Source organism: Brassica napus, chromosome C3 (assembly GCF_020379485.1).
Source record: "Brassica napus cultivar Da-Ae chromosome C3, Da-Ae, whole genome shotgun sequence".
NCBI lineage: Eukaryota > Viridiplantae > Streptophyta > Magnoliopsida > Brassicales > Brassicaceae > Brassica > Brassica napus.
This window is the reverse complement of record NC_063446.1, coordinates 21,848,318-21,875,474: the sequence shown is the minus strand read 5'-3', so window position 1 is coordinate 21,875,474 and position 27,157 is coordinate 21,848,318. Positions and strand designations below refer to the sequence as shown.

The 27,157-nt window shown below is 36.0% G+C and overlaps 3 protein-coding genes and 1 pseudogene across 3 annotated transcripts; 3 read left to right on the top strand and 1 right to left on the bottom strand.

The window, feature by feature from the left end:
• The first annotated feature begins 13,058 nt into the window (after positions 1–13,058).
• On the top strand, positions 13,059–15,917 carry LOC106435608 (protein DEHYDRATION-INDUCED 19 homolog 5). Its single transcript, XM_048749467.1, is given in 7 exon segments — positions 13,059–14,621; positions 14,689–14,777; positions 14,893–15,035; positions 15,292–15,322; positions 15,325–15,378; positions 15,517–15,712; positions 15,800–15,917. Coding segments are annotated over 7 exon segments (645 nt in total). The 5' UTR covers positions 13,059–14,607.
• A 939-nt stretch (positions 15,918–16,856) lies between these two features.
• LOC106435609 lies at positions 16,857–19,227 on the bottom strand (annotated as a pseudogene).
• Positions 19,228–21,799: 2,572 nt separating this feature from the next.
• LOC106373289 (glutathione S-transferase T3-like) lies at positions 21,800–22,764 on the top strand. Its single transcript, XM_048749466.1, has 2 exons — positions 21,800–22,549; positions 22,696–22,764. The coding sequence occupies exons 1-2, from the start codon at positions 21,800–21,802 to the stop codon at positions 22,762–22,764; spliced, it is 819 nt and encodes a 272-aa protein (XP_048605423.1).
• Positions 22,765–23,631: 867 nt separating this feature from the next.
• On the top strand, positions 23,632–24,240 carry LOC125582975. The gene has a single exon (XM_048749465.1). It carries the CDS (start codon positions 23,632–23,634, stop codon positions 24,238–24,240), a length of 609 nt encoding a protein of 202 aa, XP_048605422.1.
• The last annotated feature ends 2,917 nt before the right edge of the window (positions 24,241–27,157 follow it).

The window sequence follows — 27,157 nt, the reverse complement described above, 5'->3', positions numbered from 1 at the left end:
TTATATTTGGAATTTTTTTAAATGACATTAAATTACAAAAATGAGGAAACCTTATATGTTATATTTTTTAAAAAAAATGACTTTAAAATACAAAAATGAGGACACCTTATATGTTATATTTTTCTTATATGTTAGATTTTTTCTTATATGTTATATTTAGAATTTTTTAAAACGACTTTAAATTACAAAAATGTAAGCTTTCCTTAAGTATACGACTAAAAACATTAAAATGACATGTATCAATTCGTTGGTTGATTTGAAAGCTTTCAAAACCATATGGAAGATAAAAGTTAAAATAATTCACTATGAAAACAATACTGTTCACTTTTTTCAAGAATGTGTTCGATGGAAAAAATAAGGTTTTTATGTCATAATTTGTTTAATGTCCAATCCGATCAACCCATGATGTATTAATTATAGTTTTGTTCCATCATTTTTAATAAAAATTGATCTGATCCATCAGAAAGAAATTATATAATAACAACAAAAAATATTGTATATATATAAATAAAATTATCAAATATACAAAAAAATATTATCGATAATATATAGAAATAAACTCACCCTGCGCAAGGCGCAGGTCTTATCCTAGTAGTACATAAAACGGAATAAACTATTTGAGTTGTCAGATAAGGTAAATGCATCATATAAGTTTTAATGTTTATTTTAAAGGTTATATTTATAAATTTTGGAATTAAAATTAGTTACGATTTGGTGTTTCATAAGATAAAATAGAACAATGTTATTACACATTTGAACAAATATATGTTATACCATAGATTATATTATTAACTTTTTGACTTTGAATTCAGGGTATAATGATCAATAGGATATAAGTGACACATGATACACATGTGTTTTTTTATTATATGGTATATGACAGTATATATGGATTTATGTTTTGGACATTATAATGTGAGATTATAATGTGAGATTATCTGTAAATAGAGCTAGATAGAAGAACGTGTTGGACCTGTTGGTAAAGATATATTTTATTTTTGAAATTAATTAAACCAAACCGACTTCAAATCATAACTAACCGATTTCAATTAATTTGCTTTGATAATAAATATCGGATCCATTAAGATTAGGTGTATTAAAAAGAAAAAAAATCAAAAGACAAATAAGAGCATTTATTATGATATAATTACAGAAATATAAAGTAGGACTAGAAAAAATAATTAGTTAATAAAAGGATGCAATAACTTTGTTTAAATAGATTTTTTGAGAATATTTATCTTTTAATAGTATAGATTTATCACGATGGTTACATAAATATAAGGTTGGACTAGAAAAAAAATTAGTTAATCAAAGGATGTAACAATTTTGTTTAAGTAGATTTTTTCAGAATGTTTCTCTTTTTAATAGTATAGATTATCCAACTTTGTTTTTTTAGCATACTATATGAGACTACGAGTACTGGATTGGAAATCTATTTTAGTTTTCAAATATAATATGATTATAGTTTTTAATTCATCAGGGAGAACAAAGAAGAAAATAAAGTCAACTCCTTCGTCTCTGTACCTAAACTAATTCGATTCCATGGAAACGACAAATTAGTTAGAAACAACAAAGATTATTCAAAATGTTCGAAAATGAATGATAGTTCAAATCCTTTCAGCAGTTTCTTCGAAGAATTTTCAAAGCAGAAAGCAACTGCAAAGAAGGATGCCTACATTTCAACACTTAATTATTCTAAAAAAAACAAGAAAGTCTGTGTACAGTGGGGATCCAAATTTGAGTCACGTGAAAATGATTTGTGGCTCAACCTAATTAAATAACTAGATTAATTTTATATAAAGAAATATTGTCCACAAAACAAACTGTAACAAGTTGTCATATATCCCTTTCTGATGGGCATATTATGAAATTTTGATTATGGATAGGAAAACTATTTTAATTTTTCTTATCAAGTTTACGTTTTTATTGAATTTAAACATTTTTTTTCTAATTTATGCATATTATTTAACAGCTCTATAAAATATCCAGTCGTTTATTGAAAATTTTATAATATAATTAAATAATAAGGGGTAGATATTTTCATTCCTTGATATGATATATTTCTTCCGGTTAAGGCACTGTTCGTTTGTACATCTGGAAAATACATCCAGATGGTCTATCTAGATGTCTTATCCAGATGCTTCATCTGGATGTTGTTCGTTTCTTCATTTCGTTCATGCATCCAGATAAATTATCTGAATGCAGCTATGTTCATTTTTTAACCTGCATCTGCATCCATGTGGACTTGTTAATAAAATGACTAAAATATATTTTTTATGTTTCGACGGAAAAATAGCATTTTTATGTTTCGACGGAAAAATAGCATTTTTACGGTTTTGGCGGAAAATGTGTTTTTAACGAAAAAATACGTTTTGCGGGTTTGATAGGAAATTTTTTTTTTTTCGCGATTTTGGCGGAAAAATGCTTTTTGCGGTTTTGGCGGGAAATGTGCATTTTTGCGTTTTTGACGGGAAAAGTGCATTTTTGTTTTTTGGCGGAAAATATTTTTTGCGGTTTCGGCGGGAAAATACATTTTTTCGGTTTTGGCAAGAAAATACGTTTTTCGGTTTTGGCGGAAAATGCGTTTTTCGGTTTTGGCGGAAACATGCGTTTTTCCGGTTTTGGCAAAAAAAATGCGTTTTCCGGTTTTGGCGGGCAAATACATTTTTAGGTTTTGGCGGGAAATGCGTTTTTCAGTTTTGGCGGGAAAATGCGTTTTTCCGGTTTCGGCGGGAAAATTGTTTTTTTTTTCTGGTTTCGGCGGGAAAATTGCGTTTTTCGGTTTCGCCAAGAAAATGCATTTTTCGGTTTTGGTGGAAAATGTTTTTTTTTCCGGTTTTGGTGAGAAAATGCGTTTTTCAGTTTCGGCCGGAAAAATGCGTTTTTCGGTTTTGGGGGGGGGGGGTTTGTGTTTTTCCTGTTTTGGCGAGAAAATGTGTTTTTTCCGGTTTTCGCAGGAAAATTGCGTTTTCGGTTTTCGCGGGAAAATTAAGTTTTTCCGGTTTCGGCTAGAAAATGTTTTTTGCGGTTTTGGCCGGTAAATGCCTTTTGGAGGGTTTGGCAGGAATATGTTTTTTGGGTTTTGGCGGGAAAATGCGTTTTTCCGATTTCGGCGGGAAAATGCGTTTTCCCGGTTTCGGCGGGAAAATGCGTTTTTCAGTTTTGGCCGAAAAGTGCGATTTTACTTGTTTGACAGAAAAGTGTGTTTTTATGAAAAAAAATGCTTTTTTACTTTTTTCGGAAAAATGCATTTTTGCGGTATTTGCGGAAAATTTTATTTTTAAGTTTTGGCGGGAAAATGCATTTTCGGTTCTGGCGGAAAAATTTATATGCAAAAAAATAAAAATTTTGGTTTGAAAATAATAGTTTGATTTTAAAAGGTTGTTTTTGTTATGTATCATTTTGGACTGAACTAGATGCATCTGCATCCAGATGCACCATCAATACTCACCTTCATTTGGGTGAGAATTTGAGATGAGTTTTTAAAAATTCAGCTGGTTGATTCATCTGGATGTAGCATTGCAATGCACAAAACGAACATCGATTTGCATCTTCACCCAGATGGATCACCTGGATGAGCAATGAAACGAACAGCACCTAAGTGTCTGATGTAACTTGATCTAAATTTTAAGCTTGAAATGCCCTCATATATTGATGCAGCCTAGATCTGGTTTAGCTTCAAAACAATTGACTTGGAGATCACGCGTGAAGCAGTTAGGTCTGTCTTTAAAGTGTGGTTCAATATGCCAAACATAGATCTTATTGGTTTGATTTATAAAGTATTGAATCGAAATAGTTAGGAGTTCGTGATGCGGGCTTGAAACAATTTCTATCAACCTTCGGACGTCAAGGATGTTCGAAATAGAGAATACTACCGTATTGAGATTGTGTTGTGATGGTTATGATTGATTATGATGGTCGTGATTTATATTGATTGTCATGATTGATAATGAATGATTATGCATTGTTGGCTGACCATTTGGTCGAAGTTGATATATATGTAATAGCGTATGCATGAATATTATCATTTGAAACTAGATAACACAGACGAGGTGTCTTTTTTCTTTTCAATCTGGTGTGTTATCTATACTAATAGAGTAGGCTCATCTGCCTTCCCACGCTGCCACGTCAGCGAGTACATAGGGGCTTTTGTTGACAGCTGACACTTCTTTATTCTGTCGTTCTCTTTATTTTCGTTTTGTTAATTAACAAAACGTGATGTGATTTTCAGGTTGGGCCAATGTATCCATCAAATCTGTTTTCCACAGCCCAACTAAATGATTTTGTTTGTGTTTTGTAAATTTTGGTTTAGCTATGTGGCCCATATAAATCAGACAAATCATCTCACCCCTTCCGTCTTTGCCTCTGTCGTCTCGAATTACACATCTTTCTCCGTTTTGTAATCGACGAAATTAATGCGAGGCACCACTCCCTGGCGATTAATTTTTGATGTTTATGATGGCATTCAATCGTAGCATTGAACGGCCTTTAATCCTTTCACCTCCCATGGTTTGGTCAATAATTTCAAACCCTATATATATGTATGGAGCTGAAGGGAACGTGGCGGCTCATATTTTCTTCTCAATCTCTTTTATTATACAAAAGCATCTCTATGAAGGTTACGAAAATGGTGAATCCTCAACTGTTTCTGCCTAAGTTGAAAGCTGGTCGGAGTAATGAAACAGTTGTCAAGATTCAAGAAAGGGGGAGAGCTTATACGGATGATATTGGTCTGGTAGATGAGCAGGTAATTTCGCCTTACTGAATCTGATATATGTAAACTCATTTCCCCATAGTCGTTTTTTTCTTATCGGTGGTGTTCTATGCATTGCAGTCGACGGTGATCCCACTATTAGCGTTCACCGCTTGAACACCTTCCAACAAGTGCTCAGAGAGGGTGGAAACTAAGCTAAGTGGATTCGATGTAAAAGGAGTAATCATTCTTTCAAGGACCCCACATCACATGTGTCTATTAGATTCAGCCAACATATGGTCGAGGTAACAGACACTTGTAATCGTATACCAACTGATGAAGTTAAGATGAGATTATGTTGCTGGCTAAAACAAATACCTACTTATCAAATGTTATAGAAAGCTTCAGCGTGGATTCTCATCCATTACATGTGCATCATACAATAACAACAACACAGTTGGTGTTCTCAGGTATACTCAATCAACTAAATTTTTAGTCTTTCGTAACTAGCGTTTAAGATTTGGTTACAATCTCACCACTACTAAACAATATAATGTCTGTAACTCATGCAGGTACTGTGTTCAGTTGTGTGTCTGATGAGACATATACGGTTGGGTTTGTCGCGTTTGATGGAGAGATGACTAAACTAACCAAACGCACGTTCAGTAGAAGTCGCTCAACTTATGGTAAACCAGAGAGAACCTTATACAATTGTTGGTTTAAATTTTTTTTAAACACCACTATAGAAAACCTCACCTGAATTTTCTCACAAGATCACCTAGGTTTGAAGGACCCTGATCAAAGACCCCTACCAGTCTACCACAACGCATAAAAGACTTGGTTGGTAGCACTCTCACTTTACAGTTGAAGCTTTCGCCATTCAACTTCTCCTCAAAGCATCAGTCCTTCACCATATCAAGAGTATTTGACCGCAATCAACGTCACCACTCCCAAATTTTGCTGGAACCCGTAAGTTTAGAACCTTTCTAAACATGTTTTCAACTTACTATTTGTATGACTACAGTTTGATTTAGTTCATGCGTATGGGATGATAATAATCCATAGATGACATGCCTGAAACTGAAGTAGTTAAAACTAAGCTCTCCGACTGATGTCGCCAAGGTGGTCCCTGCCAACCACACTGAACTGCAAGGTTGTGGAGTGGTAGAGGAAGGATCAGCCGAGAGTAGTGGAAGCCATGATCTGATTTATCGTGGTGGAGTCAAAGCTGAGAGTGCAGAACTTTAGGTTGACGTGCTCACAGTCAAGAAGGCATGCAATGTTTAGTTTCGCATCGTATGGAGTGTCCAAGCCGAAGGCTAATCAATTGTTTGATTACTTTGTTTTAAATAAAGAGTTTAGGAAATACCTTTCTTTAGAAATCCTTTGGGAGTTTTTTTATTTGTTTTTTTTTTATTTATATTTTGTTTAGTTTGGTCACTAAGAGCATCCATCCTTATTGGGGAGAACTCCAAATAAGTTTCTAACCTAAGAAAATGTATTATTATTCTAATGTAAGTTTATTAAACAATATAATACAAAAATACAAGTGGTTAATGGAGTTTTTATGATTATATCTATATAAACTTCTTATTACTTTAGTATATTCTTTCTTTTCGTTTCTAATTATCATTTTTTTTTATCTTAAAGAAACTCTTTAAGAAACTATTGTTGTTGGATGCTCTATAAGAACCAGTTCTATCAAAATCTATAAAACCTTTTCAGTGAATGCTCATTGTTTATTTTTAAAAGGCAAACACCCCCAAAGGTTCTGTTATTTTTTTCTTTTCAAAATGGCAAACTCCTGCTGGCTTTCCAAACCAACTTGAGGAAGAAATAGGGGACCAACAATATTATTAGAACACATCCCGAGTTATGATTCCTAGCGGATCAAGGCAATGAAAATCTGCCCAGTGATATATCCACAATGGTATCAAAAGCATTAAAACAATAAATTAATGCATTTGCATTTAATGACTACTCAGGCATAACGTTCAAATTCATACAACATGTTAGGCATACTTTCCAAAATCATTCCTTTGAAGTTTGAAGGGTAGATTTCCTGTTATGTGATACAGCTGTTTAAGAGGTTTAAAAGTAAGACTCACTCTGGTTTCTCCACTTCTGATTAACACTAGCTTGAGTTAAGGTTTCAACAACATACGCTGACCTTATCTCTCAAATGAACGATTTCTATTTTATCTTAATAAAATATCGGCCTACACCAAAAAAAAATGAGCCAACACATTGTAAAACACGTTAAATAAATCAATGAACCATCCCCAACCATCTTGAAACGTCTGACTTACACCAGCGATAGACATTTACTCCCGTTTACATCTCTAGCTCCTACTGACAGCTAAACTCAAACTTCTCTGCATCATAACTTCTGCTTTCCTAATGGTTAAGAAAAATCTACAACAAAAAAACAGAAGTGATCATGGTTGATAGAAATCCTGGAAGAAGGGGTATCCTCAACATCTCACCATGCCCATCAGAAACCAGCCAGTTGTTTAACCTCATCTCTTCTCTTACCCATGTCTGCAGACTGCAATCATATAAAATGAACAAAAAAAAATGTTTCTCTTCACGCACACAAAACACAACAACATACACATAACATGTTCAACAATGTAACAAATACAAAACACAATAACATATAAATAAAATTTCATGGTTCGGAAATAACATTTCATAAATACATCATCCACCATCTTCATACAAAATTGCTTAAACCACATTCCGCGCGAAGCGCGGACATACCACTAGTATTATCTAAAATAATTTAATCTATTAATTTAGAATCCTATTTGAAAATTACCTTGGCATTTTTTTTTGATACCTATTGAATAATGTTGTGACTAAATATATATACATACTTACTTTTATAACTTCTTTTTTTATATAACTTCATTAATATCATCTACTCAATTAAATCTATAGTAGTTATACAATAACATATAAACTATTGGTTGAAATATGATTAGATGTATAGGTAATCGTGTTTTTATTTTAGAAATATACAAAATCATATGTTTCTTTAATCTGTGTGTATAAACTTAGAACGACAAATAAAATGAAACGGAGAGAATATCTCTTTTTCATTATGATGTTCGCATTAAAAGAAAATAGAAACGTCAAAGCATTAAAAAGTCTTCTTCTTTCTCTCTCCATGTAAACTTAATTCAGCCGCTCTTTCTTTATTCTTTTTAGTTTTCTCATCATTTTTTCTTCATAGTTCTTAAATTTATAAAAAACACACAAACAATCAAGAACAAAAAAGATTTTGTTACGAAAAGAACCATAATTTTATGGTATCGCAAAATTTTAAGTAGGGCAAAATTTTATACCCGTAGAAAGAAATAACACTGATATATGATAGAGATAGTTTATTATAGAGAGAGAAGAGAAGTGTGAGGTACGAGTTATAAACGATCGAAATCTATCGTTTATATAGAAGTTAAAAAGTATGATCCACTGTGTAAATAGTGCAGCGGGCCCCACATCTTTTATATTTTCAACATTATAGTGTGCCTCTTTTTTTGACTTTCATAACACTCCCCCTTGGGGACCAGTGTCACTATCCATTCTCGCTTAACGTCTTTGTTGCCTCGTTAAAAACCTTTCCAGGAAAACCCAATGGAAAAAACCATAGTAAGGTAAAAAGAGTACAACTACGTAAGCTCCCCCTCGAATGAGCAGTCATAAATCTTTCTGATGGTGCATTCCAATGTTATGGACATGTTTTCTGAATACTGAAGTTGGAAGTGATTTTGTGAAGAGGTCAGCTGCATTGTCGCATGATCGGACATATCTCACTTCAATCTCTTTCTTCTTCTCGAGCTCTTGAGTGCATGAGAAGAACTTCGGAGGTATATGTTTGGTTCTATCGCTTTTGATATATCCCTCTTTTGTTTGAGCAACACGTGCTGCATTATCTTCATATAGAATAGTTGGCTCCGTATTTTCGTCAATCCCGCTGCTTGAACAGATGTGTTGGCTTATTGATCTTAGCCATATACATTCTCTACTTGCTTCATGGAGTGCAATGATCTCAGCATGATTTGAAAAAGTAGCCACGAGCGTTTGTTTCTGAGAACGCCAAGATATAGCAGTGTCTCCGATCGTGAAAACGTATCCTGTTTGTGATCGGGCTTTGTGTGGATCTGAAAGATATCCTGCATCTGCAAAACCAACCATTTGACCTTTTGAACTTTTAGGATAAAACAAGCCTAAATCAATGGTCACTTGGAGGTAACGAAAAACATGTTTAATCCCATTCCAATGTCTTCGAGTTGAAGATGAGCTGAATCTTGCCAAAATATTTACATCAAATGATATATCAGGCCGTGTACAATTTGCAAGGTACATCAGCGCTCCAATTGCACTTAGATATGGTACTTCCGGACCAAGTATCTCTTCTTTCTCCTCAGGTGGTCGAAATGGATCACTTTCAATATTAAGTGACCTAACGACCATTGGGGTGCTAAGAGGAGTTGCTTTATCCATGTTAAAGTGTTTCAATACTCGTTTGGTATATGTAGACTGATGTACAAATATACCGTTTTGAGAATGCTTAATTTGTAACCCTAGACAATATTTTGTCTGTCCGAGATCTTTCATCTCAAATTCTCCTTTAAAATAATCTGATGTCTTTTTTATTTCTTCTTGTGTTCCGATAATGTTAAGATCATCAACGTACACCCGATTATCACAAATCCGGATGTTGTTTTCTTTATGAAAACACAAGGGCATATAGGATCATTCGTGTATCCTTCTTTTGTTAAGTGTTTACTGAGACGATTATACCACATTCGTCCAGATTGCTTTAAGCCATATAATGATCTTTGCAATTTTATTGCTCATAACTCTTTAGGTTTGGAACTTAATGTTTCTGGCATTTTAAATCCATTGGGGATTCTCATATAGATATCAGTATCTAATGATCCATATAAGTATGCCGTAACGACATCCGTGAGACGCATTTCTAAATTTTCATTGGCCGTTAGGCTCATCAGGAATCTAAATGTGATTCGTCCATAACAGGAGAATAAGTTTCCTCATAATCAATTCCTGGCCTTTGAGAGAAACCTTGGGCTACGAGACAAGCTTTGTATCTTGTAATCTCGTTTTTCTCATTTCTTTTTCGGACAAACACCCATTTGTATCCAACAGGTTTCACATCTTTGGGTGTGAGCACAATAGGTCTGAATACATTTCGTTTGTTAAGCGAATCTAATTCGACTTGAATTGCATCTTTCCATTTTATCCAGTCATGTCTCTTTTGACATTCATATACAGACTTTGGTTCTGGGTCTTCGTTTTCTTCATTTATTTCCTTTGCTAAAAGGTATGAGAAAACGTCATCAATATCATCCATCTCATTTCGTTTCCATATCTTTCCATTATGGATGTAATTGATAGAAATCTCGTGATTTCCTTCAGATTCATGATGCTCTATATTGTCGTTAGATTCACAATTTGCTTCTTCCAAAATATTTTCCGCTATTTTGGGAGTATCATGCCTTTCAGCTTCTTTTCGCTTTCTAGGATATTTGTTCCATTTGCTTTCTTATCCATTTCTGTAACACACAGTTAATATCAATAAAGAAAATAAACTTTCATAAGTAAACATATTATGCATCAATAACAAGTACACAATAATTATACATTAGTTATTCTGAAATACAACATTATTCTGAAAGTGAAATACATAATAATATTTATGGTATCACTGGGCATTACTAAGCTTGATCAGTACAAGCATTTCAATTATTTTGATAAGTGGTCTCGTCGAAATCTCCCATAAAGTCAGAGGATTCGAGGTATGTCGATGTTGTACCCACAAGGTGTTCATTGAGATTTACTTCCTTTGCCTTGCCTTTAATAGATTCGTGGTACAATTGGCATAGATTCCGAGGAGTTCAACACACTTGAGACCAGTGTCCCTTCGATCCACATCTGTAACAGAGGTTCTCATTTTTATGAGTAGGGTTTTCTTGGATTTCTTTCCCTCTTACCCGATCAGATCGATTCCATGTGTTGGATCCCCTTCCTCTTGGGTTGTTACTCCTTTCATGGTTGCGATTACATCGATGGCCACGACCACGACCAAAACCACGATTGTGACCACGGCCACGACCACGTCCACGATAAGAATAATTTCCTTTTCTAGATTTTCTATATCCGTTGCATTCACCTCAGGAAATGCTTTGGTTCCCGTGGGTCGGGCATTGTGGTTTTTAATGAGGAGTTCATTATTTCTCTCCGCTATTATAAGCGCCACAGCGAGTTCAGAGAACCTCGTATACCCACAATTTCTATATTGTTCTTGTATAACATAATGATTTTTGTGGAACGTTTGGTAAGTTTTCTCGAGCATTTCTGCTTCCGACACAGGCTTACCGCAATAATCTAATTGCGCCGCTATCCTCAATATAGCGGAATTGTACGTTTCCACTCTTTCAAAATCTTGAAATCGTAGATTTTTCCACTCATCGAGTGCATGGGGGAGAGTAATTTTCTTTTGGTTATCAAACCTCTCCTTCAGAGCTTTCCAAAGACCTAAGGGATATTTGGTTCTCGCATAATCATGCGTAAGATTTTCATCTAGATGTCTTCTCAGAAATATCACGGCCTTAGCCTTTTCATGAGAGGTTGATATATTGCCTTCTTTTATTGTTCCGAGTATTTTCTCAGAATCTAGATGAAGTTCCATGTTTGTAACCCATGTCGTGTAATTTACCCCAGTTACTTCCAAGGCCGGAAACTGAACTTTCTCGATTTTTGCCATTTGTATTTCTAAAGCACATAAATAAAAATTATTAGAATATTATTAATATTAAAATGAACCGTTTACATTAATCATGCAAGCAATTACAAGGAGAAACAATGTAAAGAAAAGTAAACCGATATTCATCTTAAATTCTCCCGGAGCAAATTCTCCAACGAATAAACCGTAAATAAAAAACACAAATAAAAATTGCACATAAAATCAAAAATGCGCGAATCATCTTTCTTGAAATGAAAAAATCGGAGGAGAGCGATTTGAAAATTTTTGAGAGAAGATGAAATGTTTTGGATGAGGAAATAGAGTGAAAATGAGTTGTATTTATAGATGAAAATCATTGTTCATGACCGTTGGAGAAAGGGAAAATTTTTGAAAATTTTTCTTTGTGACTATTGGGGTTAAATCGAGTGCACCAAAATTGAGTCTAAAAATATTGTATTAAACAGTCAATCAAATCTATAAAATTTCATAAAAATTAATAAAAGTAAAAAAATTATGGCAATGGAATATTTATGTTATGACAACAAATCATGCGACGCTCAGCCGGTCAATGCAGAGTAATAAATAAATTATGCGGCGGCTCGGCCGACCAATTAACAATAAATAGAATATAAGGCGGCTCGGGCGACCAATTAACAATAAACGTAATATAAGGCGGCTCGGCCGACCAATTAACAATAAACATAATATAAGGCGGTCCGGCCGACCAATAAATTAATTAAGCTACTAATAAATAATATATGCGGTATTCCGGCCATTATAACATGATATAAATTATAGTATAGGTGGTATACCGACCATTATAGCAGGTATAAATGATACACATAAATTTTACCAAATTAGAGAACGATCGTGCTGATAACGTGTTACGAAAAGAACCGGAATTTTATTGTATCGTGAAATTTTAAGTAGGGCAAAATTTTAATTTATACCCGTAGAAAGAAATAACACTGATATATGATAGAGAGAGTTTATTATAGAGAGAAGAGAAGTGTGAAGTACGAGTTATAAACGATCAAAATCAATCGTTGTTAAAAAATAAGATTCACTGTACAAATAGTACAACAGGTCCCGCATCTTTTATATTTTCAACGTGTCTCTTTTTTGACTTTCATAACAGATTTTACACAAACTAACACTATACATAATTTTTTCAACATTCTGCGTTTTTAACTGAGTAGAAAGAAGTCACGGCAAACCACCCCCGTCAAAGATCTCTACACTGAGAATAAAATATAATTTTTACAGAATCTGCATTGGTTAATTAAACAAAACAATCTTAAAATGAAATAAATAAATTATAAGTTCTCATAGATGATAGTTACGGGTTCTTAGAGCACCTCTAATGGGGGATTTTATCCATTGGAGTTCTAAAAATTCATGTGTATAAGTATATATTGTATATGTGTATGTAGGTGTGTGGTTTTTTATTTTGTGGAGAACTCCACCTTCAAGGTTCTTAAAAAAAAGCTTTTAGAACCTTAAAGGTGGGGTTCTCCACAAAATTATGGACTCCACATATACATACACATATACAGCATATACTTATACACATATGAATTTTTAGAACTCCAATGGATAGAACCTCCATTGGAAGTGTTCTTATTGTCAAAAAAAAAAAGTTATGAGGGTTTCTAGAATATAGGAAAAAAAGAAGAGGTTTCATAAAAGGAAGAAATAGGTAGATTTAGATGTAGTTATAAAAGAATTGGTTTATTTTTTTTTTAAAAGTAGGTTATGGGGAAAAATAGTTATTGGATTGAACCTATATCAATGGATTACGCTGTTGTTTTAATAGAATATATTTTAGATATTGGGCGTTTTAGCCACTTGGTTTATTACTACTATAGTACAATTAGTTACTCGTGAATAAAGTGTATGGAGTACACGTTTTAAGACGATGACGCAAACATTAGTTGATTAAGGTAAAAAAAAACATTAACTAAGAGAGAGAGTTTAAGAGAGAGAAACCAGATCTGAGTTTGGGATCCGGCGTTCGGCCGGCGCGTGAGCGTCTGTGCCGACGCTGGAGCCTCTTCTTTTTTTTTTTTTTTCCTTTTGCTTCATCTGTACCGTCCCCCAAGATCGTTTTGTCTAAGCTCTGGTGCCGCAACCAACCGTTATTGGTGGCTCGGTGGTTGGAGTAACGACGCGATCGATTGGAGGCTTCGGGTTACATGGAGCGGTTTGCATGTTCAGGTACTGGCTCCGGGAGATGGAGGCTACTCTAGATCCGTCGTCGTCGGTTTCTTTTCGGGAGGTGGAGGCTTACTTAGATCCACCGTCGCCGATTCTAGCTTCCGGGAAGGGGAGACTCACACAGCTCCGCCTTCGCCGGCTTTTGGTCACGGAGAGTGGAGGCTCGCAAAGCTCCGCGCTGCCGTCTTTGGTTTCCTTAGTTTGATCTCGGGTTTACCTAGTTCCGTTTTAGGTTTTTTTGGTTTTATGATGTCGGTGTTGTTCTGATGGAGGAGCTCTCGTCTGATGACGATTGATGCTCTCCGGTGGTATTTGGAGATGTTTGTGTGAAGCCTTCTTCTTGGTGGTGGTGATCAATGGTAGCGGAGGTGATCTCGTATTTGCGATCGATCTCTCCGATGATAGAATCTCTGTGTTGAAGGCGGCTGCAGTGAAGATGATATGGAGCTGTCGAGCTCGGGTTGTACCGGTGGATCGATCGATGGATGTTTCACCGGGGGTTAGTGGGTTGTGGGGGTCTCGTTGTGGTTCGAGCCGGTGGCTCACGGGAACGACGGTGACCCTTCGTTAGTGGATTCTAGAGTTTCCGATGTGGGCTTGAGGCCTTTGTTTTATGTTCATTAGTTGCCTTTCGGCTGGGCTTTGTAATCTTGGGCTTAGCCCTTCAGTTAATAATATAACTCTTGATGAAAAAAAAAAAAAGACGATGACGCACTTAGAAAAATGCAAAATGGCGCAAACGCCATTAAATTCCATGTGGACTAGAGGCGGCTAAAAGTCAACAAGGACGGTAGTTCAGACTTCCGACTTGCACAGACACAGAGTAAGAGCTTGACCAACTAAGGGTGGTTTAGTCATTAAAGACTTCCCATGAACAAGATTCGTGTCTCGCCACTTTCTTGTAAGAAAGAAGCTTAACATCCCAATGTACTTTGACAGGTGATATAAATCCACAAGCTTTTAATTACAAAAGTGATCTGAGATTTCTTTGTCCTTTTGGATTCAGAATCAAAATGGAAGAAGATTTGTTAGACATTTGTGGGTTTGATTCTTCCAAGAAGTATCGGTTAGAAGAACTTATCAAGTATCACTCTGGTTAGCTTCAAAAGTCCCCTCTTTCTCAGATTGGATATAGCTTAAAGTTTTGGTTTTTAGGGTTTATGTTCTTCTTTGATCAAAAAAAAAAAAAGGGTTTATGTTCTTCTTTTAGGTTCATGTATTGAGTTTGAAGATGTTGAAGAAGATGATGAAATGGAAGTGGACTATCAGTGCCCGTTTTACACAGATGATTATGATTTAGTTGAGTTGTGTCACCATATCGACGAAGAGCATCACCTAGATGCTAACAATGGGGTAATCACAGTTTACATTCATTTACTCTTCTTCTAGTTAGACATCGAGGAGGCTTCGCATGAATCAGTTAGTTGTCTAATTGTTCATTGTCCTCTAGTGATTTTTTGCAATAAGAGTACATCCTGGATCTTAGTTAACTTGGAGACACTTTGCCGTTGTGAACAGTTTGGAGTTAAAAGAACGCACATTTAGAAACTTAGACCGGTTCAGGATTTATCTGGAATGTAATTATCAGCTTTGGTTTTGTGTTATGTAGGTATGTCCGGTTTGTAGCAAACGAGTGAAGATGCTATGGTTGATCACATAACCACTCAGCATAGAGATGTTCTCAAGATATCCTTTTGTTTATTTAATTGAGTCATCTTTATTAGATAATTGATGGTATGGTTAAATCAGTTCATTTGGGTTCCTTGACAAAAGTTTTACCTTGAAAAAAAGCAGAGACTTTACAAGGATGAGTCTTATTCAGCACTTTCTCCAGGGAAAAAGAAGTATGTACAGTCTCTAATCGATGGGCCACTGTCTACTAATCATGCTTCAAAAGGTGTTCCTGACTCGTTACTATCGTTTGTCTACTACAACCCGCCGTCACCAAACCAGCCCAAGCTTGTACTGCCTGATTTATCAAGTGGAGCAAACACACAAGAAAAGTGCCTTACCAAAGATTCAACAGAAAAGTAAGCAACTTTTAATGTTTTATTGATTCTGTGTGCATTGTGTCACCTTGTCTGAAGCTATATTTTGACCATTGGCTTTGTTTGCAGAGAGGGGAAATCGTTGTCACCCTTGTCAGATACTGAGCTACTAGAGAAGATCAAGAAGAGAGAGTTTGTGCAAGGTTTAATATCATCAGTCATGTTTAATCACACCGACGACTTCTGAGTAGGAATAAGAAAAGATGTGATTACATTGTTTGAATTTTAGTCAGTAGTTTATATATGAAACTTTAGCAAAAGTTAACCTGAGTAGTGTATTTGTATTATAAGCCAATTAGCTTATTTTTATCTTTCAAGCTTCTACTTCTTTTACAGCTACTAATCTTCCTCGAGGCCGGATTTTGATTTACCAACCATTTCTTGTGTGGTTTCACATCTAGGGCCAAGAAAGTTTTGCCCTGGAGTATAAAGCTCCTCATCCATGTCTGGTGAGGCTTAAAATAGCCTCCACGGAGTCCTCTATTCCCAAGTTGATGGTCTCTAAAGTTCTTGGGTTCAAACAAAAGAGAATTGCTATTCTTCCTCACCCGAACTACACAAATCGGTTGTAACACTGGTCTTGACTTCTTGGCTCTTGGAACTCGGTTTCAGGATGAAACGGAATCGTCAGGGCAGAAACACACACACACAAACATGTCTGAGCAGAAAGAACTGTGTTTAGTTTAAACTAATAATAGTCTCTTCTAGGGCTGGGCACGAATACTTGTTACTTGTCTTATACCTGCTACTTTACTCGTATTCGCCTCGTTTTTTCAAGTACTCGTCGTTGTCAAGTCAAGTATCAAGTCGTTGAGTTTTGCTACTTGCAAGTATAAGGCAAGTAACAAGTATCACAAAAAAAGTTACGACTCGCCTTGATATTACTCGTTACTTGTTTTACGACTAAAAAATGATAACTAAACCATAAAAACCAAAGCTCTAAACAAATATTTCTTTGTTGTAAGAAATAAACATTACTTTCTTATTGAATTCCATTTTTTTTTTAGGTGTAAATATTTTATTAAAAATAACTCTCGTGTTTTTACCAAGTTGAGTAAATAAAACAAACTTCATAATCTTCTCTCGTAAGATATTATATATCAAGTAATTTTTAGAAACTTGGAAATATATCCAATTAATTAATAAATACTTAAGCAGCAAGTAATCAAACAATGCAAGTAACTTGCAACTAACATGTTTTTGGACAAGTATTCGAAATAACAAGTACTCGTTTCCAACAAGTCAAGTACAAGTCGAATCAATACTTTGTTCAAGGCAAACCAAGTATCAAATATACGTAAAAAAGCAAGTACCCGCCTTGCGTCCACCCCTAGTCTCTTCTAATTCGCCTATGAACCAGGTAGGTCGTAAAGGCCATATTGCTGAGATGATAATCATGATATGGAATAAAAAGTATTCGAAGACTAAAAGACAGCGAGCTGCTGACAAAACTAATGGACAAGGCTTCTCATACTTGTCGCAAAGAAAAGAGTTTTCTCAAAGCTAAATCACAAAAACCATATGCAAAATTATCTGCTAAAGAAAAGTCACTATTCTTCTCACTTCTTAGACCTTTTCGCTGAGACCCTGCAAGAACAAACAACCCAATGCAAGAGTTTAGAACCTCAAAACAATACAATAACAGTTTAGTCAATTATCATGAAAAGATCACAATACTTACTCTGCTGTCTAGGCAGGTGGTGCGGCGGCAGGTACATCTCCTCCAGGACCCTAAAACCATATACCAACGAAATGAATCAATAAATTCACCAAACCATATATATCATAATACAAGCGCAAGAGCTCACCTTGGCAAGTCTTTCCTCTCTCCTAGCATGCTTCCTCTCTCTGCTAGCCTTGTTCTTAGCCCTCTTAGCCTCAAACTGATCAGACAAAGTCTTCTCTCTCGCCTTCTCGGCCTTCGATTTGTGAATACTCTCCATCAACACACGCTTGTTCTTGAAACGTTTCCCTTCACCTTCATGTACATGTCATGGTACATGTGCTTGTCAATCTTCTTTGACTCACGGTACTTCTTCAGAAGCCGCCTCAGAACTCTCATCCTCCTCATCCACAACACCTTCGTCGGCAACCTCGCCTCCCTGGTACCCTTCCTCTTACCGTAACCAGAGTGACGCCCCTTCATCTTGGCGATCTTCATACGGCGAGCTCTGGAGCGTGAGTGGATCTTCGTTGGCTTCCTGATGATGAATCCATCATTCACTAGCTTCCTTATGTTTTGGCCTATTCATAGATAACAACAACACAGTATCTTAACAATCAATCATCAAACGATAACATGTTGAACTAACAGCAATCTTCAAACGATGAATATACGCACAATCCATGATCAAACAGTGTGTGATAGTATGTTGAATCCGTAACAATTCAGGAACCCTAGATCATGTAATCTAAGGAAGAACATGGCGGATTCGAGCTCAAATTTCATCAGATTGGATTCAATTTCATTCAACGTATCAAGAGCTACCATACAAAACAGTATTTTAATCATAACTAATGTCAATCATTAAACGCAGGATAGACTCAAAAGCTATGATCACACAGTGTGATGGTATGTTGAATCCGTAACAGTTAGGATCAAGCTGCAAAGCTACATCAACAAGCTTCAATCGCAGAGAACAGCAAAAGTAGAAGAAGCATGAAGAAGAACGTACGCGAATTGGCCATGGCGATGTCGTTGCCTTCGTTTGGGTCGAGCCATACTTTGCCCTTGCCGCACTTGAGCACTGAGGCTGCGAGCCGCTTCTGGAGCTTCAGCGACACCATTTCTTTCGCCTCCTCTCCGTTCACGAAGGAAAGCTAGTCGTAGTGGAAGACGATACCTTTTATAAATGACATATTGTTAACTCTTTTCGCATAAACCTCTCGTTCCTATGTGGGCCTTTAATTCAAGCCCGTTGTAGGCCCATTGATCATTTGCACACGTACACATTTCCATGTGTGCTTCTCGCTTAAACACATACCACACCAAAAAACGAATTAAATGAAAGAAAATGCAAAATTTGATGGTGTCTGAGGTTCTTTGGAATTGATTGGTCGTTTGAAGTGGGCGAGGAGTTCGGTTTTAGTCCTTTGGTTTGCATCCTTTTATTGTCTTAACTAGAATAGAATCTTGTGGACTAGTGGTTTGGCCAAGAGTTCATTAATGATTCTATGGGTTTTAAATTTCAGAAAAGCAAATTATGCAGAATATTAGAGAAAAGACTACTAGAAATCTTCGGCATAGCGCAAAGAAAATCGTTAGGAATGGATCTTACAGGGACGTAAATCTTCGTAACACTGGTAGAATTGTCGACCGTAGTATGTTTATGTAATGTTTCTTGTAGTTTATAATTGCATAATTAACCAATGTTAAAAAAACTAGCACAGAATGCATGCCAGGCGCGGCCAGTGACGGTCCTAGTATTTTATGGGCATGGCTAAGTTTCATTTAAAACATTTATTTGTTTTATAGACTATTTGAATTCGTTTTTTCTATCTTCTAGAAGAATCGTAGGTCGTCAAATTGGGATCTGGAAGTCGAGTATAAGTCTTTGTATATGAAGTGCCAACCAAAAGTCGATACTAGCTCTAACTCTAAATGAGTCGTTCTGAACTACTAATCTTAATCTTAATTTTTCATCCAGTTTTAAATGGTGTGAAATCTTTTATAAATATTTTATATAATGAAATTTTAATGATTTAGATGAACTCGTGTTTGATAGTCCAAAATTAAAATATAACATATGAAGTCCAAAATATGACTCTAATTTAGTACATTAGATATATTTTAATATATTTATTTCTTTTCATTTCAAATACAAATGAATGTTTTTTAAAAAAATTTCTAACAAAACATTGTAAAATATTTATTTCCAAAAGCAATTAATTTTTATTTCAATTATTAGTAAAATATAATTAAAATACTTTCTGTGATTTAATTTTTATTTTTAAATCAAAACTGAATTAATTTTAATTTTTAATTATATTTTAATGATAATCAGAATTTAAATTAATTAATTACAAAAATAAATTGCAAATAGATTTTTTAAAAGATTTTGTTAGAATTTTATAAAGAAAGTTGTTTATTTGTATTTCAAATAAAAGATTAAGATATGAAAACATATTGTAATTAAATTATGAGTAATTTAAAAAAAAGTCTAAGGAATAATCCAAATAAAAAATCACACATAAAAAAATCATAGGACAAGAGCCGGTCCTAGGCATGTTAAGGCCACAAGCCCATATCAAATAAATGGCTAAAAAAAACATTGCACCTAAGAGCAGCCCCATTAGAGGTTTTAGAGAAGTTCATGGGCTCAGTTTCATAGGGCCGGACCATTGAAAATAAAGATTTAATGGGTTAATTCTCGCGACCCGCCCCTTACGAGTGACCCCGTCCGATATGGGTTCACACCACGTGTCGCCAAGTTATTGGAGACGCGGGTCGACGTCACGCGGTGGAAAGGGGAGAGAGATTCATTTCTCTCATTTGTATCGAAAATTCTAGGGTTTCTTCCTCGCGGCGATTTCGCGTGCGACGACGATCTCTCTCCCTTTTTCTCGACTTTTCTCCATCGATTCGACGAGTAATTGTCTCCTCCACTAACAGAGGTGGGTCTCGACTGGATTCTCGTTTAGATTGATGTCGTTTTGGCTTTCGAAATCAACTTTGGGGAAATCTCACTTTTTTTTTACGATTTAGGGTTCGAAATCGAGATGGGTTTTGATTTATTGTTGTATTACCTCGTCTAGGGGTTCGATTTATCGTTTTATGGTTCGATTCTCGCGGATTGGAAATCAAAAAGGGTTTATCGAGTTAGGGTTCAAAATCGAATTTGGGGGTTTCGATTAGTGGGTTTAGATCTTGTACTGGGTTCGATTCATGGTTCGATTGATAATATATTTTTGGGGGTTTCGATTAGTTTTGACTAAATCGATTCGCTTAATCATTTTCATTTCTCTGTTTCAGATGGATCCCTCAGATGAGAGAAGAGATACAAAGAGGAAGAAGGAGTACTTCGACCACCTGTACAACGTGGCCGATTCGGCATATGGGATGCCGACTAGATGTCCGTGTGGTGGTAGAATCATCGACGAGGTTCGGGTCAAGGAGGAGTACGACACTCGTCCCGGGAAGCGCTTCTTCAGCTGCATAAACTACAAGGTAACCCACATCATTCGCATTCCCTTCATTAATCTCACCTGTCTTATTATGTTGTCTAAATTTTATAGTTAAATATGTTGTCTGACTGATGTTTCTGTGGTTTAACCAAGGCTGATGGGTTGCATTACCGTCAGCCTTGGGTTATAGGTGTCCAGGAGGAGATGATACGCCTGCGTAAGCGTGTGGAGGAGGCTGATGAGATGATCAAATGTGTGCCCATACTCAGTAAACAGATTGAGAGTCTTGAGGTTTGTCAAGACTTTTTTTAGTATATATTAGGAATTTAATCTTCTTAAAGTTAAGTTTTTATAAGTCAGTTACAAGTTTTCTTTATCCCTTATGTTGGCACAGGTTAAGAGGCTCACATTTCTGCTTGATAAGCTCACCGGTGATGTCTATAACCTCACAGTCCAGGCGGCTGTTCTAGAGAAGGTCTGTTTCGACTGAAACAGAACGGGTAAACTTTCAAACTAAACTGAAGTAGAACTTAACTAGGAACTCGAGTAGGAACTGTTTCCGTGTAGAGTAGGAACTGTACTAGTTTGCTTCCTCTGGTTGAACTGAGACTTAACTTCATTAAATATCTAGTACTAGTTTGCTTCCTCTGGTTGGTTGATGTGATGAATGCACTTAAATTGCTGTGTCTTAAACCTGTTAGAGTTTTTAAAAATTGATTTTATGTGTAATGAATGTCTGTGAACAACTTGTTGTCTAATTAAGTGTAATGAATGTTTGGTAGTTAGGAAACCACCCGTAACTCAAACGCAAGTAGTTCTTTAAAAAATACTAAATCCTTTTTATAGACACCCAAACAAACTTCTGAAAACACAAAGCAAGTCTAAAACACCACCCTAATCTTCTTAAAACTTCAAACAAAAGACAAAACACAACCCCAAACCAAAATGGATACGTTTTCACTAAGTTCTCCCGGTTTTGTGAACCTATTATCTTCCCAGTCCAGTCAAACCGTAGAAGTAGGGTCGTCTGAGGTTCCTAAACCTGCTGCTAAAAGGAGAAAGTGGACGACTCAAGAAGACATTGTCCTCATCAGTGCCTGGTTAAACACAAGCAAAGATCCCATAGTTAGTAACCAGCAGAAACTAGGGTCGTTTTGGAGAAGAATAGAGGATTACTTTAATGCAAGCGCTCAGCTCGGTGGCTTTCCACCTAGAGAGTGGAGTCAGTGTAAGCAGAGGTGGGGAAGGGTTAATGAACAAGTGTGTAAATTTGTGGGAAGCTATGAGGCAGCATTGAAGGAGCAATCTAGTGGGCAGAACGAGAACGATGTCATGAAGTCAGCTCATGACATCTTCTTTAATGACTACCAGGCGAATTTTACACTTGAACACGCGTGGAGGGAGCTGAGGTATGATCAGAAGTGGAGATCGAACTCTATATCAAGAGATGGTGCAAAGGAGAAAATGAAGGAAGCTGCGGAGACGGTGCCTGACTCGGATGAGGCTAGGCCTCCTGGTGTTAAGGCTTGCAAAGCAGCCAAACGCAAGAAGCATGGAAATGAAGCTGCATTTGATCGCCTGGAGAGCATTCTAGAGAAGAAACAGAATCTTTCGAAACAGAAAATACTTGATCGTCTCCTCTCTAAGAACATAGCTAGTCTAAGTGAAGCTGAGATCGCTTTGAAGGACAAACTTGTTTCTGAGATGCTTTAGGTTGTTTACTTGAAAATTTCTTGAATGCTTTAGCTGATTAACTGTTTGTTTGCTTCTTTACTTGCTTTGATAATTTTACAACTGCTTTTGTTGACTGGAAAGTTATATTCTTCTGTGTTATTTTGCAGGTGAAAGGATGTCCTGGCGTTGTCACGGGCGTATGGGAGATAAATTCTGACGTTGATGGGTTATTGTAGGTGTCACGGGTATTGTAGTAGTAGTAGTACTTCATCTATCTTTTGGTTCACAGCAGGTCACGGGTTGTTGATGTAGTTGTAGTACTACATGTATCTTTTGGGTCGCAGCAGGTCACTGTTTGTACTAGACACTAGTGTAGTACTTGGTGTCACGGATTGTAATATGAAGTGTAGTATTTTGTTTGTCTCTACACTTCACGGGACTTGTAAAATTTTGTTATAAAAAGGTCAAATGTTTCATGTCTCTCATATATGTTCTCTTCTCTCTAACATTTGTTTATGTTCTCTTCTCTCAAATGCCAAAGCATAGTTCTCTTCTCTCTAACTACAAATCATAGTTCTCTTAGTCGATACCCCTCCATCTTGTTCTCTCAAACCAGCCGCCTCACTCTTGTTCTCTCAAACCAGCCAACCACTCACTCGCTCCCTCAATCTTGTTCTCTCAAACCAGCTGCCTCACTCTTGTTCTGTCAAACCAGCCAACCACTCACTGGCCGATTACAAAATCAAGTGACCAAGTAAAATCTCAAACTCTTAGTTTTGTTATCACCACATTATCGAGTGACAAGTTCCACATTATGACAAGTTCCACATTATGAGTTATCTATAGTCTTTAGTTTGACAAGTTCCACTATATGTTATAATTAAAAAGAAAATATTGAATACATTATGACAAGTTTGATCGGGTAGCATTGGATACAATATTGAAATCTAAACTTCCACTATATGTTATAATTAAAAAGAAAATATGATATTCCAAGAGATATTTTTTAAAAAAAATTAATGTTCCACATATATTGCAGATTTATGTTTCTAATAGTTTTTTTTCAAAAAAAAATAAATTTTATCTACTCGTTTTTTTCAGTTATGACATCCTCAGAGTCAGATGGCGTTGATGAAGCCTTTGAAGATATGTTTGACGAAGAATTTGATAATATCATCGACTCCCTAGTAGATGTTCAAACCAACAAGCCCAAAAAAAGAGCTTATATTGAAAGAGATCGGGAACAAGGACACATTCATCTATGGAACGACTATTTCCACGAAAATCCCACTTACCCGTCGGTGATGTTTAGGCGGCGTTTTCGAATGAACAAACCCTTGTTCCTCCGCATTGTTGATCGCCTTACTACTGAAGTTCCATACTTTCAGCAAAGAAGAAATGCTCACGGCAGGTACGGCCTATCTCCACTTCAAAAATGTACTGCAGCTATATGCATGCTCGCATATGGTCAATCAGGAGATACGTATGACGAATATCTTCGACTTGGTGAAAGTACTGCACTTTTATGTTTAGAACATTGCACTAACGGGATAGTACAATTGTTTGGAGATGAGTATCTAAGAAGACCAACACCGGAAGATCTTCAACGATTACTCGACATTGGCGAGAAGCGCGGGTTTCCCGGGATGATAGGCAGCATTGATTGTATCCATTGGCAGTGGAAAAACTGCCCAACGGCTTGGAGAGGCTAGTACACCCGTGGTTCAGGAAAACCAACAATTGTCTTAGAGGTTGTGGCATCAGAAGATCTTTGGATATGGCACGCATTTTTCGGATTACCAGGTACCCTCAACGATATCAATGTTCTTGATCGGTCACCAGTTTTTGATGACATATTGCAAGGTCGAGCCCCTAAAGTTAAATTCAAGGTCAACAACCACACTTACCGTATGGCGTACTACCTTACTGACGGAATTTATCCGAATTGGTCAACATTTATCCAATCCATCCCACTTCCTCAAGGTCCTAAAGCTGAGCTATTTGCTCTACGTCAAGAATCCACCAGAAAAGATGTCGAATGTGCTTTCGGGGTATTGCAATCGAGGTTTGCAATAGTTAAAAACTCTGCTCTACTATGGGACAAGGAAAAGATAGGGAAAATTATGAGAACTTGTGTCATATTGCACAATATGATAGTAGAGGACGAACGAGACGGATACAGTCTTACTGATACATCTGAGTTCGAGTCAGGAGAGTCAAGCAGAGGTTCGAAGGTCAAAAGGAGAGAAATTTTGCATTCAGATAATATGCTAGGCATGCGCAATGAAGTTCGGGATTCAGGGAAACATGATAGGTTGAAAGCTGATTTAGTTGAAAATGTATGGCAAAAATTTAGTAATGAATAATCTTTGTATGTTCATTAATTATCAATGTAACGAATAAAATTTTATAAAAATTTATAAATTATTATATTTTATTCATGTATTCAAAAATAAATCAAAACTAAATTTTTTTAAAAAAAAATATTATTTTAATTCCTATGAACCCCTTCTTCGAGTTCACTAATGCAGAAACACAATATTAAGAAGTCACTACAAGAAAACAGCGGCATACTGAGGGAAAAAATCGTCGGTATGTCGTCGGAATAACGCTATTCCGACGACTTACCGACGAAAAAAATCCTCGGAAATAACTCCTCGGAAATTCATCTTTCCTCGGAAATCCCTCGGAAATTTCCGACGGAATTCCGAGGAAATTCATTTCCTCGGAATATTCCGAGGACTTTTTTCGTCGGAAATTCCTCGGAATATTCCGAGGAATATGTCGTCGGAATATTCCGAGGGATACACTTCCTCGGAATATTTCCAAAATTCAAAAAAAAATTTATAAATTTATTTTTTTAAATTGAAATTCAAAAATATAAAATTAAAATTGAAATAGAAAACATATTTAAAATACAAAAAATAATAAAATAGTTTTTATAAATAAAAAAATGTTTTATAAATACAAAATTAGTTTTAATAAATATAAATATTTCTATAAATATGAAATCATCTTTTATAAATCCAAAAATCGAATTTATATACAAAAACGTTTTGTAAAATCGAATTTATATAAACGTTTTGTAAATACAAAAATAATAAACAATTTATAAAAAAAATTCTAAATCAATTCAACACAACCAAATCATAATTCTAAACCTATTACACAACAAATCACAATCCTACCCAATCACCCTAACAAAAATCTATCAAAAAACTTCTAAAATCATCAAATCTACTTAAAAACCTAACAAATAGGACCTAAGAGAGTGGGATAAGGTCCTTACATGATTTGTAAAGGAATGGAAAGGATTCGCCGGAGAGATCGTCGCGAGAGAAGGTGGAGAACGCCGGAAGGAGAGAGAGATCGCCGGAGAGAAAGAAGAGAGAAATGGGGAAGAAGATGCGGTTCAAGTTTATAAAACCTTGGGTCTGACGGATATTTTCCGTCGGAATTCCCTCAGTATTTTCAATTTCAATTTTCGCGAAATATTTGGCGGCTTGTTTGCCCGGTTAAATGAAAATATTCCGAGGAAATTCCGACGGCCACTTAAATATCCGTCGGAATTTCCTCGGAATATTTTCATTAATTCGAGGAAAAAGAATATCCTGTGCGTGTATTTCTATTAATTTATATTGTTCCTCAGAATTTCCTCGGAATATTCCGAGGAAATACCGAGGAACTAGTGTTTGGGGTTTCAAAACATCAATTTGTTTTGCCGTATTTCATTTCTTATACAATTGTAATGCATACCATTGAAGATTCTTTGTATAGATGAGCATAAACCATGAAATAACAAATTTCAAAACGAATTGTAAGTATTCCCTTTACCGTTCATTAAAGTGTATAAGTGTTTCTCTTATGTTGTGGGGATTTCGTTCATACAATCGGAAAAGTGTTTATTATAGGGTAATGAACAAATTTTTGACTTCATAATGAACGTAAGACACTTAATAAGGGTTATATATGTGTTATTCAAACCGCAAAACGTTGTTTTCGGTTTAAAAACCCTATTTCCTCGGAATTTCCTCGGAATATTCCGAGGGAATTCCGATGAAACCCTTTTCTTCCTGAGAATTTCCTCGGAATATTCCGAGGAAATTCTGAGGAACTAGTGTTTGGGGTTTCAAAATCTCGAATGTTTTTTTATAAACGGATCGATCGATGTATTTATGTCCAAAAACGCATCGATCGATCACTAAGATGGACCAAAGCGTAACAATGTGATCGATCGATGAGATTATCCCATCGATCGATCAAGGATATCAAGTGTTCCTCAGAATTTCCTCGGAATATTCCGAGGAAATTCTGAGGAACTAGTGTTTGGGGTTTCAAAATCTCGAATGTTTTTTTATAAACGGATCGATCGATGTATTTATGTCCAAAAACGCATCGATCGATCACTATGATGGACCAAAGCGTAACAATGTGATCGATCGATGAGATTATCCCATCGATCGATCAAGGATATCAAGTGTTCCTCGGAATTTCCTCGGAATATTCCGAGGAAATTCTGAGGAACTAGTGTTTGGGGTTTCAAAATCTCGAATGTTTTTTTATAAACGGATCGATCGATGTATTTATGTCCAAAAACGCATCGATCGATCACTATGATGGACCAAAGCG